At 43.1% G+C, this 14,552-nt stretch overlaps 1 protein-coding gene across 2 annotated transcripts in view; it reads right to left on the bottom strand.

Moving 5' to 3' along the window:
• Positions 1-14,552, bottom strand: part of NEK10 (NIMA related kinase 10) — a 135,376-nt gene that overhangs the window by 53,634 nt on the left and 67,190 nt on the right. For both annotated transcript variants that reach the window (XM_084858297.1, XM_084858298.1), the window contains exons 24-25: positions 6,791-6,920; positions 4,776-4,846 (exon numbers count right to left, since the gene is read on the bottom strand). In XM_084858297.1, coding sequence (XP_084714423.1) covers positions 4,776-4,846; positions 6,791-6,920 — 201 coding nt within the window. The remainder of the gene's footprint in view (positions 1-4,775; positions 4,847-6,790; positions 6,921-14,552) is intronic.

Here is a 14,552-nt window from a genome sequence, read left to right as displayed (position 1 = left end):
TTTATTTGCGGGTCTGCTGACTGGATCAATAAATTGACTGATTTTATTTGTTTCAAGCCAGTATGTAAGGACGATATTCATGTCCAACAGATTCTGCCGCCTGCCCCTCTTATAGATACATTTTTCAACAAGAGCCGAGTAAATGCTTACTGGTATGTGAACAAAACCCAAGTTCAGAATCAGAATGCGTACTTTTCAGCCTTGCACATCATTATATTATAAACCTTTTGTAATCATATTCTCGATGTGTACTGATGATGATCAGCATACATTCATATAAAGCTGGGCTGTGTTTCCACCAGCGATTTACTCTAACATGGCTGCGCAGTGAGGTCTCTGTGTTTCCGTGACGTCATGGCCATTCAGCACTAGCCCCACATTTTAATGCAGAAAAAACACTTCTTCTGAGACTGGTTATAGTCCGACTTTTCCAGCTTACTGTGGCTCCATTACTGATCAATTTCCACAATCACACTGGGTCCAGTATCATAGTCCTGCCCATGGGGCGTGTTGCCCGGCCTTTGTAGGTGTGTCGCTCTGCCCTCAGTGACTCAGCCCTTTCCCTCCCTGCTTTCTGGAAGTTTCATTGCCATTTTGGAGCAGGATGCTGAGGACCCAACTTTTAAAACATCATTGAAAATAAGCACTAGAACACAGCCCATGACCCCAGTCAAGGTGTGTTTTTTCCCATTGTGCTGAATGAGGCTTGCCCTCTCAATGACCAGAGAAATAACAGAGAAGCCCCACAATTGACAAGGCACATATCAAAGCCCAATTACTTAAATGCGATTATCTATCTCGAGGCTTCAGTCCATTGCCTTAGGATGTAACTCCTTCACATAGGGATGGACGAAAGTCACTTACCTGATCCCGAAGCTTGCTTCGTGGTGGGGGGGAGGCGCTCCGTCCCTCCCCCCGAAATTCTGGCCGGGGGGGAGGCGCCCCGTCCCTCCGGCCGTGAAACCTCCTCTCCTGCCGGGAGCCTGGGATGCAAGTGGCGGCGGCTGTAGCCACCGCCGTTTGCATCCCTGGCCTGCAGTCAGCCGTGATAGGCTACGTAAATGTTTACATGGCCTATCACGGCTGACTTTGAAAAAAAAAAAAAAAAAGCACGTATGTAAATGGCGGCACCCATGGGCGCCGCCATTTGCATTCCTTATTTTGGCACGGGTAGTCTACGTAAATATTTGCGTAGACTACAGCGAAAATAAGGGCAATGCTAATAAGGGCGGGGGGGTGGCGGATCGTTTCTCCACCAATTTCAGGGGGCTGAATGCGTTGGCATTCGGCCTCCCAGGGATTCGTGGAGAAATTCTCTGACATCCCTACCTTCACAGCTTCCTTACAGAGATCCTGCGTGTTAAAATGGGGGCTGGTTTTGGTCTCTTTCCCACAACAAACCCATTAGTGCCACCTCAGAAGCAACTCCCATTGCAGTTGATGAGGCTTGCCGAGATTCCTCCTCAATTGAAATGGCACAATTTAAAGCCCAATTCCTTAAGTACGATTAAGTGACCAAGCAGGACCTCGACCAAGCACGATCTCAAAGCTCAGACGAATTGCCTTAGGAAGGAAGTACTTCACAGCTTCGTTATAGATATCCTGCAGGTTACAATGGTGGCTGGTTTCTGTCCTTGTGTTTACTGCTCTCTTTCCCACAACAAACCCATAAGTGTCTCCTCAGAAGTAACTCCCATTGTGCTGAATGAGGCTTGGCTTTGAATGCCCACATCAGAACTTACAGAGTTTCCCCCCCAATTGAAATGGCACACTTTTAAGCCCAATTCCTTAAGTGTGATTAAGCGACCAGGCAGAATCTCGAGGCTTCAAATAATTGCCTTAGGAAGAAAGTACTTCACACTTTCATTATAGATATCCTGCGGGTTACAATGGGGGCAGGTTTCTGTCTTTGTGTTTACTGCTCTCTTTCCCACAACAAACCCATTACTGTCTCGTCAGAAGTAACTCCCATTGTGGACAATGAGGTCCTCTGGGTTAAAATGGGGGCTGATTCCATCTTTGCGTTCTCCCCCCTGCTTTCCCAGCACAAGCATATGTGTGTCTACTCAGAAGTAACTCCCATTGTGCTCAATGTGGGTTGTTCCTGAAATGCAGGTGCATCTGGACTTTCAGGGGAAAGGAGAAAGGGAGGAGAGGGGGAAAGCCTCCCTTCACAGCAAAGCTGATTCCTTTTTTAAAAAATGCAGTACTCCTCCATTAGCTTCTCCTTCCATTGTCCTGGAAACATGGTGAGGAGGTGAGAACACTGACGATGTAATCAGACCCAACCCAGTCTCCACTCAGACTCCACCCAGCTATCAAGAAAATAATCTGATTAGAGCTCAGTAGAAACAGTACAGAGCCCCAGGCTACAGAAATGATAAGATGGGTCTTTAAAGACTGTGGAAACAGGAAAAGGAGAAGATGTGATTGGGGAAATATCACAACAAAGCTGCAAACAAAGTGAAGCCGATAGCATGGAAACATGCCCCTGGTTTTATCTAAAAGTTCATCGTTTCATCTGCGCACAACTTGGGCTCCCCACTATACTGTGTGACAGGGATGCAGAAACTTTTTCAGCCCAAGGGCTAAATTCCGTTTTGGAGAAGCTCCTGCAGGGGGCACAATCCAGTGTCAGACAAGGCAAAGGCAAAAGGATGAGGCCCCAAACCAAAAAATACCAGGATATTTTAACTTAAAAGCTCTTACTCCCAGTAACTAAGCCTTAGGAGAGACGTCTGAACCTTTAAAAATGGGGGCAGGGGAAGCTGCACAAAAGCTGGGAAACCACGAAATGATCAGTAGTTGGGGGGAAAGGCAGGCTTTTGGGGAACCCCAAAGGGCTGGAGGTTCTGTACCCCTGCTGTATGAACTTTATGATTCCCTGTATGCTCAACTGCAGAGGACTTCCAAGTCCCTGAGGACCAAGCTAGAGATGACATTGGAGATACATGAATGTCCCCCCCCCCCCCCGGCTTTGTTGTTGTTCAAAAAGCTACAGGGCCCTCTGATTTGAATGGAGATACAGCACAAGAGAGGAAAGGTTAGTCCTTTCTCCTGACATCACAGTCTTAATCCAAACTGCCCTGCCTCCAGAAATACTATTAGCTATGGAGGGGAAGACATACAGGCACTCATATACTTAAGATAAATGTAGCATATCACAGCTAGTTTGGCCCTGAGTTTTCTTAATAATGATAAAACAGTTTCTACAACAGCAGCTGTGAAGGAACACAGGGAGTAGATCTCAATTTCAAAGGAGTTGCCATGTTTTCCATACAGAGAGGATGACAAAAGGCTCATTCCTGAGGCACTGCAAATGCCAACAAATGTGTTGTCGCTTGAGGTGTATCTTATATATAAATAGTAAATTGCCATTTGCATGTAACCACTTCTCTGTGTGCATTAATTACTAAGCAAGATTATTTTTACTAATAAAATAGATAGCTAGAAGTGGGATCTGCAACAAAATATTTCAGTGCAGACTCTGAACAGGAGCAGTCCTAATCGGAGTGCTCCCATTCAGAATTCCTGCCAGCCATTCTCTCCAAGCAGGGCATTCCATTCTCCCGGTTTTTAATGGGCATGCTCAGCCTTCATTAGGCTATTCTGGGGGAGGTGCTGCCCCCTTAGCATTTAAAAAAAAATATCCCTAAGACCTCCCTCTTGTTTCTAAGTGCCCCTATTTTGGTTCCAATCCTGTCATCACTTACCACCTGATTTTTTTATTAGAGAGAGTAATGGCACTATTAGTCTCGCACTTTTCATTGAACCTTATGTTAGATGAAACACGGAGCCACTAACCTAGAGCTCCACATACTTTCCAGTGTGCACAACAATGTCAGTCCTAGATAAACTAGCTTCTCCATTGTTTGGGCTTTCAGAAATGTCCCCTTCATTGAACTGAATGGGGAAGCTTTTGCTGCTGGGGAATCTCAAGTAATCACAGACTATGATTTTTCCTCACCAACTTTGACTAGTAAATGTTTCAGTGGCATGTCACATTTTTTGAGTTCTACAACAAGATTTCTGACTGCATCTCTCACTTAGAGCATGGTGGACAACCTTTGTGTCCTTGAGGGCCACATGTAATGCCGGGAGGTGGGGCATTGGCCACGCATGTGTGCACACATGAACGCGCAAACATAATACACATACACATCTTGGCACACAGGGATAGAGAGGTTTAAAACTCCATTCCCTGCCCACTGAAATCAGGAGATGGCATGGTAGGGAAGGTTGGTTTAAAGGGTCTCCATCATCCCCTGTGATCCTGACACAGATCACTGTTTCCGTCCTGCTAATAGTAGCAAAGAAGCAGTGATCTCAATATCAGGACACTGAGAGGAGGCGAAGGCTTTAACCTTGTCCTCCTTCTCAGTAATCCCAATGCAGACTGCTGTTTACTCTTGGTTAACAGCAGCGGGAATCAGCTGGATCACTGGTGAGGTGAAGAGGTTTTAACCTCTCCACACACCCGCTCCCAGTGATCCTGATACAGATTACTGCTTCTCCTGTTATTGGCAGTGGGGAATAAGCTAATTGTTCCTGACCACAGCTGATGGCTAAACAGCTGGATAGCAGGGAAAAGCGGGTGGGGAATACCACAGTTCTGCTGATCATGCATTCCGCCCATGGGCTGCCCATATGTGACTTACAGTAAAAAGAACTGACAAACAATGAATGTTATTCAAGTCAAGCAAGTTGTCCTGTTATTCATAAATATGAAAAGAAGCTACAATCTAGGAAGTTACAAACCTATCCAAGACACTTACCTTTTAATGATGGCCGGTACTTTTTCAGAATAGGTGCCATCTCGAACTGGCTCATACGCAGCTTCTACAATCTGCAAAATAAATATTTTTCTGTCAAAACTAGAAAAAATATTGGGTTGAATCCAGGCTTAGTCAGGCTTAGAGTAGGCCCACTGAAATTAGTGCAACAAGTTAGTTATGCCTAAGTCTGGCTCCAAGCTATTGTGTTATGTATGTATTAGATTGCTGTTTTCCCTTTCAAGAGCATGGCAGACATCACATAATCAACCTAACTTCACAAGGCACCTATGTCACTTACATGCAGTGAAACAGACACATATACACTTTTCACACATGATGGTGTGAAAAGACTACAAAGTACATCTGAGTACAAGGAATATCCTACATGCAAGTGATATCCATGCAGAAAATGCATCGAAAATTCATCAGAAACATTAACTATCTTATTTTAATCTGAAGAAACTACTAGTCATATACCTGTGAGTTTAGCTGGATAAATTGCTATTCATTGTGTACCTATTAGCTAAGAATTGTAGAATTTCTTGAACTGAGACACCCACCAATATTCTTTACTGCTTTTTAGAAAGTTATTTGGAATTTGCTTGATTTGAAACCCTTCAAGAATGTTGCTATGTTTTGCAAATTCTGATTGCCAGTCTAGACTTTGAGGGCCGTAACAGCCTTTTAGAATGACCCTTGAAAAAACAGTGAACATTTTATTAGCCCATAAAGAGTAATAGCTCAGTGATAGTAAATGGTGGAAATGGCTGATGTGAAATCATGTCCTAATTTAGAGAGCCACAGACAATGCACACATAAAAATAGAGGAGGAGGGAATGAAGAACTGTGGATGGTGAGAAAGCTAAGAAGGGAATATTTTAAATTAAAAAAATGAATGCCAAGACTCTTAGGTGTGAAGCCAGTACAGCATAGGATCTAGTGTTTCATTTCCAGAACCAGTGCAAGACAGCAGGAGGATCCTTCATTCCTTTGATCCAGCACTGGGAACTAGGTCCATTCTTTATGCCAAAACAGCGGACATCAGAACTGCTTCTCTGGTACTGCTGTAAAGTTCCTATGCGATGAAACATCACTGTATGAAGTAGGGATGTACGAAAGTCACTTACCTGAACCCGAAAGATGATTCGCGGTGGGGGGGGGCACTCCGTCCCTCCCCCCGAAATTCTGGCCGGGGGGGAGGCACCCCATCCCTCCCCCCTGAAATTCTGGCTGGGGGGGAGGTGCCCCGTCCCTCCCGCCGCTAATCCTGTCCTGCCGGGACGCAAATGGCAGTGGCCGTAGCCACCGCCATTTGCGTCCCTGCAGTCAGCTGTGATAGGCTATGTAAACGTTTACGTAGCCTATCACGGCTGAGTGAAAAAAAAAAAACACGTGCATACGCAAATGGCGGCGCCCATGGGCGCCGCCATTTGCATTCCTTATTTTGGCACGTGTAGTCTACGTAAACATTTACGCAAATAGCGTTCCCCTTATTTTTGCCGTAGTCTACGTAAATGTTTACGTAGACTACATGTGCCAAAATAAGGAACGCAAATGGCGGCGCCCATGGGCGCCGCCATTTGCGTACGCACGGTTTTTTTGTTTTTTTCCACTCAGCCGTGATAGGCTACGTAAACATCTACGTAGCCTATCATGTTTGTTTGTTTTTTTAATTTGGAAATGGCGGTGGCGGCAGCCGGTCGGAAGACCGGCCGCCGCAGCCACCACCCCCAAACCGCCGCTGAATCGCCGCCGAAGCGGCCACTGCCAGGGACATTTGCACAAGCTAAGTCCCATCCCGGGGGGGGGCTGGGGGGCAGACCATTTCTCCGCCAATTTCGGGGGGCCAAATGCGCTGGCATTCGGCCTCCCCGAGATTCGTGGAGAAATTCTCTGACATCCCTATCAGAAGAACATTTTTTAGGCTCTCTCAAGAAACGTAGGAGGAAAGGGGCATTCAGAAAATGCATATATACAAGTTAAGTGGTCTAGTTTCATCAAGCAAATCTGCATACTTTAGTTGCTAAGGAGAGCATGTTGGTGCTATAAAATGGAGGGTTGAGCGTTGCCATCTGATAGAGGACACATCCTGCAGCCCAGACATCAGCCTTCTCACCATATGGCTCACTCTTCACAACTTCAGGGCTACATAAATAAAAGCAGAATTCAACAGTTCATAAAGGGGAAAGGTCACAGAGATTTATTCTTAATAGGGAAATTAAGAGAGGGAGGCTACTAACAGTATCACAAAGATGTCTTTAGGAAAAATACAAAACAATTCAGAGTTTGTGATAAACTTTCATTAACACATCAAAATGCCTATGGTTATAAAACACAAATGTGATTATCAGGCTGCGAGCTTAAATGTCCATATCTGTTTCTACAGATGCAATTCAGAAAATCTATAAACGTGTAAAAAAAATTCAGATGATATTGAAATTTTAAATAAATTGGATTCAGGTATATTTCCCTTACTCGTGCAAAACATGGACATGATTCACCCACTTCATGATCCACCCAGTTCTGCCCACTTACCTATTCCTTCAATCCAAGTTTATCTATATGGTGACCTTTATTCCTGTTTGCAGAAGATGCTGCCTTAACTTGAGGAAGGGCATTGGAACAGATGATCTTCAGGTACTTCCAGTTACATGATTCTGTATTTATTGCTTTCTAGTCATTATCACATGCAAATCAATTCATTCTTTCCTTCCTCTACCATCGCAGGTCAAATATAATTTAATCAACTGCAGTATTGATTCAGTCATTATTTCCACCTTTTAAAACCAGCTAACAGAATAACCCTAAATTGTGTGGGGAGGTCCATGGCAGGAAATCCACCAGTTCCCAAGCCCTGCCAGCTTGCTGTGTCTGGGAGGTGGAGGTGGCATCCCCCCATTTACTCCCAGTGGTTCTTTCCCCTCCCCTCTGATTGAACTCAGTCAGAGGGAAAATGCCCACACCAGCTCCAGGCTTATATAAGTGAAGGGCCCTGAACTGGGGGCCTGGTGTGGGAATGGCCGCCTTGAGTCCCAGTATTGGGGAAAAGGCAGGATATAAATAAATATAATAATAATGAGGAGGCTTTGAATCCAGCAGATCCATGGCCGCCCCCTGGAATGCCCTTTTTCAGGTCCTACTGCCAGCAGCAATCCTACTTGCACTAAGCTTTCTGCAAGGGTACTAGGGCCCTCTGAAGTGGATGTAGTGCCTCTCTGGTGGAGCTCCTTTCCAGCAGCAGAGGGGCACTTCTGCCCCATACTAATTCCACTCAGTTGGCCTTCAGAGGAGGTTAGGACTGCTCTGTAATACATTATTTATATTCATCCCTCCTCCCCAAAATGTTCATTTCAATAAAAAATATTACAACAATAACAATTATCTTCCCACACCATTTTTTTAAAGTTTGAAAATTGAGAAAGTTCTCATTAATACCTGTGATATGCCTGCGTTTTATAAATTCTAAAACAGCCTTTTCTCCTTCCTTCCTCTTTCCCTCATACAAACAAACCAGGTACACTGTACTTATAAGCTGTGCCTAGCAAACCGGAGAAATGTAGTGGAAAGGTTGGCTTCATTTTCCATCAAGAACATATGCGAGTGAAATTATATGACACCAAGAAAAGAAAATACCCCAGTACACATAATACCTTTATTGGGTGGAGATAGAGAAAAGGCTGGGCATGATGTTGAAGCCCAGAAACCAGCACTTTGTAGCAATCTCAAGATGAAGTGCAGGAAGTGCTAGGCACAGAATTTGATTAGATTTTGCTAGATGCAAAATAGATTCCAGGTTGCACTGAGGGCTTCTGGGACAATTAAACAAGAATGGCTGTCCCCCCCCCCTTTTTTTTTTAAATATAATCTACCAGTTAGATCTGGCTCTAGCACTAATCAGAACACACAGGTCCTTTGTGAGGCAGAGGACAGAAACAAAGAGAAATATGGTAGCTTTTATTGCAAAGCTGGATTAATTTTAGGTGATGTACTAGGTAAAGAGTCAATAGAAGCCAAATTGGGTAGTATTACCTAGTGGTTCAAGGGCCTCTAACCCTCAAAAGTCAAGTTCCATCTTCAGATTGAATAAAATAATCTTATTCCAGATTTAAGATCCCTCTTTGGGGTGGTTAAATTCAGTATTTGCCAAAATGCACAAGAATCCAAGGTAGCCATGTTGGTCCATTGGAAAAAGAAAATAAAAGCCATAGTTCGTTAATAACTTTATCCAGATTAAACAAAATGTCACTATGGAGAGTTCTCCAGGACAGAGGAGAGGGAATTCTTCTGTGATGCAGTGTGAGACAGTGACTGAAGATTTGAAATTTGAAGGTTCAGATTTTGAACTGCAAACTATAGGCTGCATGTAGAATAGTCCAAGTTAACCTATACCCCAAATTAAGGAAGGTGACCTCCACTTTTTTGGGTTCCCCACATTGAAAACCCTATATCTGGAAAGAGAAATAGTTGTCAGGAATGATTCTGAGGGTGTGGAAATAGTTAGCAGCTCAGACTCTGAATGGAAACAGCCAGAACTGGGGGAGGCTCCCTTGCTAGTGAGCTCAGATATGGATAGGTGTTCTTCTCAGGACTTTGGCACACATATGGCTCTACATGAAGACCCCCCCCTCTTTCCTCCTCCATGAGAACTCAGGTCTCGGGGGAGGAGGAGAGTGTGAGTTGTGACTTGAAGGATGCTAGAGTCCGGCGCAGAGCAAAGCGGGAAAAGTTAGAGGTGGAGCTCAGACATTCCACCCAGTTGGCTATGTGTGATAGCTTACGTAGGGGGGCACAACTGAAAGGGAGGGGAATTCCCCCCTAAGTTATTCTGGCTAGCAAGTTCTTGTTTCAAACTGCAGGCAACGTCTCTAATTCCCACTTGGCTCCTCTACTGATATTTGTAATTGTGTGGAGTACCTGTTTTCCTTTGTAGCCTGAGTGTCTCCAAGGATTTGCATTTGTAAATAGCCTGGCCGGCTAATAAAGTAGTGAGCCTGAAGCCTGGTATCCTGGAGTGAGTGATTGCTAAGGGAGAGGACCAAGGGATTCTGACAATAGAACTGGAGACTATTTACTGAATATGGATACCAGTTTAGCCCCGGTGTTGTCATTCTACAAATGTGTTGTCAAACATCACAACTGCCACAAAATAGGATCCACACAATGGGCTGAGTTCAGCAATAGGATTCTTCACTAAAGTGGCAGTAACCACAAGGTGTACAGTTAATGTATGAATGAGGCACTGAATATCTAAGTCAGTTGGATTTTGCAAACATTATATTCACTGTAATCGCTAAGATTTAAGCTTTCAATCCCACATCTTATATTCAAGCAGAAAGATCCCCACTTCACCAGTATTCTGGTTTAAATAGATTAGTGTATCCTCTGCTAAACAAATAGTTACAGCCAGTACAAAGCCAGATTAGCTGAACATTTTTTCAATTTCATTCATCCTTTTTCTTTAACAGATTGAGCCATGCTTTGTTTTCTGTAAAAGGGTTCAGCATCTGCTCCTCTGCGCAAAAACTATTTAAAAAAAAATTAATAACGTATTTTCTTCCATGCTAAATCCCATCTTAAAATGAGTTTGGTAGCTGAACAAAATGTTACAGCAGCACAGCAGATAATTTTATCTTCCAAGCATCTTGTTAGGATATTCACCTTTATGCAAATGACTTGAAGAAAATTACATACAGAATGTATATAAATAATACAAATTCAAGGGGGGTGGGGAGGAAAGAAAATACATTGGTCTCTCTGAAAAGCTGTGTCACAATGCTATTCATAGAACAGCCCTTTTTCTTACTGATTCATTTTCACAGAAACCTTCATAATTCTTTGTTTAAGTATTCATTTCCAATGTTATTCTGTTAAAATTTTATTACAGTATTTACATATGTTTAATTTTAATTAGGATGTAGAGATAGTTTTTCTAAAGCTGAATCTTGATGAGCTGATTGACAGTATCCTGACTGTCTTGCAAGGATTAGCTTGTGTAAATATTAGTTTTCAATGGATGATTTTCCGTGCAAAGGTCATAATAAAAGTGACTACTGTTTGAGTGATATATACGTAAAACAGAAAATTTAGGAAGACAGAGAATGTTAAAGGCTGAAAGAGGCTAAGCCCAGATTAAATAGCCATGTTGAAGAGCTTGACCTGCCAAAGAAGAGTTTCCTATCACATTTCATCCTTCAAATGCCAAGAATTAACAGGCGATATGGTGCCCTGAGCCTTTGAAAGCACCACTCTGTGTTGTGTCTCCTGTTAGATATAAAGTATTATGCTGAACAAGTGATAATCAAAATGTAGTCCTACCTCCATTTCCTCTTTAGCTTGCTGTTACTTATTATTCCCCCATAGGTCTCTGTCTCTTTTCTGAGTTTGAGACTTCACTTTCTCTTTCATTTTAATTAATTAATTACATTTCTACACTGCCTGATATTCGAAGCTCTCTGGGTGGTTTACAACAATTGCTCTTCTTTATTTGCTCTTCCAGTTATTACTGTGGTCAATTTTAACTATTCATTATTGCCCAGTTATTGATCTATCTTCTCAATGTTTGCATTTTCTCCATTTATTGTTACATTTCTATACTACCCAATAACCAAAGCTCTCTGGGAGGATCACAGAATACCATACAATATAAAAACATAATGTAAAAACCTTAACAAGTTTAAAACATCAACAGAATACAACCAAAGTAAAAACCAGCAGCAGCTCAAGATCTCAAATGCTCTAACACTGTTTTTTTTAAACTGAACTAAAAAGTCTGGGAGAAAAAAAGGACTTTACCTGACACTGAAAAGATCACAAGATGCCAGTCAAGCCTCTCAGGGAGAACACTCCACAACGAAGGGCCAGCACTGAAAAGGCAGGGGTTTTCAGAGAAGGGCCCCTGAAGATTTCTTTGATGTGCCCTGCCCATCATACTAGTCACATTCTTGACCATTATTATTACGTCTTCTTGTTCCATGTCACATCTCTCGCCTATCTTTTCCCCCTCTGCTTTATAAATTTATTTTCTCTATTGCCCTTCTTTACTTCTCAAGATGAGTAGTAAAGAAGGGCAAGAGAGAAAATAAATTTATAAAGCAGAGGGGGAAAAGATAGGCGAGAGATGTGACATGGAACAAGAAGATGTAATAATAATGGTCAAGAATGTGACTAGTATGATGGGCAGGTACTATTTTCTCTATTGCCCTTCTTTACTACTCATCTTCCCCTTCATGGATCACTGCCTTGTTGTGGCGAAGGGGCCTGCGTAACTCAGTGAGGCCATAAGCTATGCTGTGCAGGGCCACCCAAGACGGACAGGTCATGGCAGAGAGTTCTGACAAAAGGTGGTCCACTGGAGAAGGAAATGGCAACCCACTCCCATATTCTTGCCAAGAAAATCCCATGGAACGTATCACAAGGCTAAAAGAGATGATGCCGGAAGATGAGCCCCTCAGGTCGGAAGGTGTCCAATATACTACTGGGGAAGAGCAGAGGGTATTTCCAAGTAGCGCCAGAAAGAGTGAAGCAGCTGGGCCAAAGCTGAAAGGACACTCAGCTGTGGATGTGTCTGATGGTGAAAAGAAAATCCGATGCTGTAAAGAACAATATTGTTTAGGAACCTGGAATGTAAGATCAAGGAATCAAGGTAAGCTGGAGGTGGTCAAACATGAGATGGCAAGACTGAACATCGACATCTTGGGAATCAGCGAACTAAAATGGACAGGCATGGGCGAATTTAATTCCGGTGACCATCATATCTACTACAGTGGGCAAGAATCCCTGAGAAGAAATGGAGTAGCACTCATAGTCAACAAAAGGGTGGGAAAAGCAGTACTGGGGTACAATCTCAAAAACGATAGAATCATCTCAGACTCAGTATGAATCCAAGACAAACCATTCACCATCACAGTAATTCAAGTCTATGCCCCAACCACTGATGCCGAAGAAGCTGAGGTTGATCAGTTTTATGAAGACCTACAACACCTTCTAGAACTAACACCAAAAAAAGATGTCCTCTTCATCATAGGGGACTGGAATGCTAAAGTAGGAAGTCAAGAAATCACCAGGATAACAGGCAAGCATGGCCTTGGTGTTCAAAATGAAGCAGGACAAAGGCTAATCGAGTTTTGCCAAGAGAACACGCTGATCATAGCAAACACTCTTTTCCAACAGCACAACAGGCGACTCTACACATAGACATCACCAGATGGTCAATATCGAAATCAGATTGATTATGTCCTTTGCAGCCAAAGATGGAGAAGCTCTATACAATCAGTCAAAACAAGACCTGGAGCTGACTGTGGCTCAGATCATGAGCTTCTTGTTGCAAAATTTCAGCTTAAATTGAAGAATGTAGGGAAAACCACTAAACCGTTCAAGTATGACCTAAATCATATCCCTTATGAATATACAGAGGAGGTGAGGAATAGATTTCAGGGATTAGACCTGATAGACAGAGTGCCTGAGGAACTATGGACGGAGGTCCGTAACATTGTTCAGGAGGCAGCAACTCAATCCATCCCAAAGAAAAAGAAATGCAAGAAAGCCAAGTGGCTGTCTGATGAGGCTTTACAAGTAGCTGAGGAAAGAAGGGAAGCAAAAAGCAAGGGAGAAGATATATCCAACTGAATGCAGAGTTCCAGAGAATAGCAAGGAGAGACAAGAAGGCCTTCTTAAATGAACAATGCAAAGAAATCGAGGAAAACAACAGAATGGGAAAGACTAGAGATCTCTTCAAGAAAATCAGAGATCTCAAGGGAATGTTTTGTGCAAAGACAGGCATGATAAAGGACAAAGAAGGCAGGGACCTAACAGAAGCAGATGAGATTCAGAAGAGGTGGAAAGAATACACAGAAGAACTATACAGGAAAGATCTGAATGTCCCTGATAGCCATGATAGCATGCTCACTGAATTTGAGCCGGACATCCTCGAGAGTGAAGTCAAGTGGGCCTTAGGAATCATTACTAACAACAAAGCTAGCGGAGATGACAGTATTCCAGCTGAGCTATTTAAAATCCTAAAAGATGATGCTATTAAAGTGCTGCAATCAATATGCCAACCAATTTGGAACACTCAACAATGGCCACAAGACTGGAAAGGTCAGTTTACATTCCAATTCCAAAGAAGGGCAATGCCAAAGAGTGTTCAAACTACCGCACAATTGTGCTCATTTCACATGCCAGCAAGGTTATGCTCAAAATCCTACAAGCTAGGCTTCAGCAGTATGTGAACTGATAACTACCGGAAGTACAAGCTGGGTTTTGAAGAGGCAGAAGAACTAGAGAGCAAATCGCCAACATTCGCTGGATCATGGAGAAAGCAAGCGAATTCCAGAAAAATGTCTATTTCTGCTTCATTGACTACGCTAAAGCCTTTGAATGTGTGGATCACAACAAACTGTGGCAAATTCTTAAAGAGATGGGGGTACCAGACCACCTTACCTATCTCCTGAGAAACCTGTATGAGGGTCAAGAAGCAACAATAAGAACCTGACATGGAACAACCGATTGGTTCCAATTTGGGAAAGAAGTACAACAAGGCTGCATATTGTCGCCCTGCTTATTTAACGTCTATGCAGAGTACATCATGAGAAACGCCGGGTTGGATGAATCACAGGTCGGAATTAAGATTGCTGGGGGAATTATCAACAACCTCAGATACGCAGACGATACCACCCTAATGGCAGAAAGCGAAGAGGATCTAAAGAGCCTCTTGTTGAGGGTGAAAGATGAGAGTGCAAAAGCTGGTTTGAAACTCAACATTAAAAAAATGAAGATCAT

Source organism: Heloderma suspectum, chromosome 5 (assembly GCF_057233095.1).
Source record: "Heloderma suspectum isolate Gila_16-S chromosome 5, 16-S_ref, whole genome shotgun sequence".
Lineage (NCBI taxonomy): Eukaryota > Metazoa > Chordata > Lepidosauria > Squamata > Helodermatidae > Heloderma > Heloderma suspectum.
Note: the sequence above shows the minus strand (reverse complement) of the source record. Positions and strands in the feature narration are given on the sequence as shown.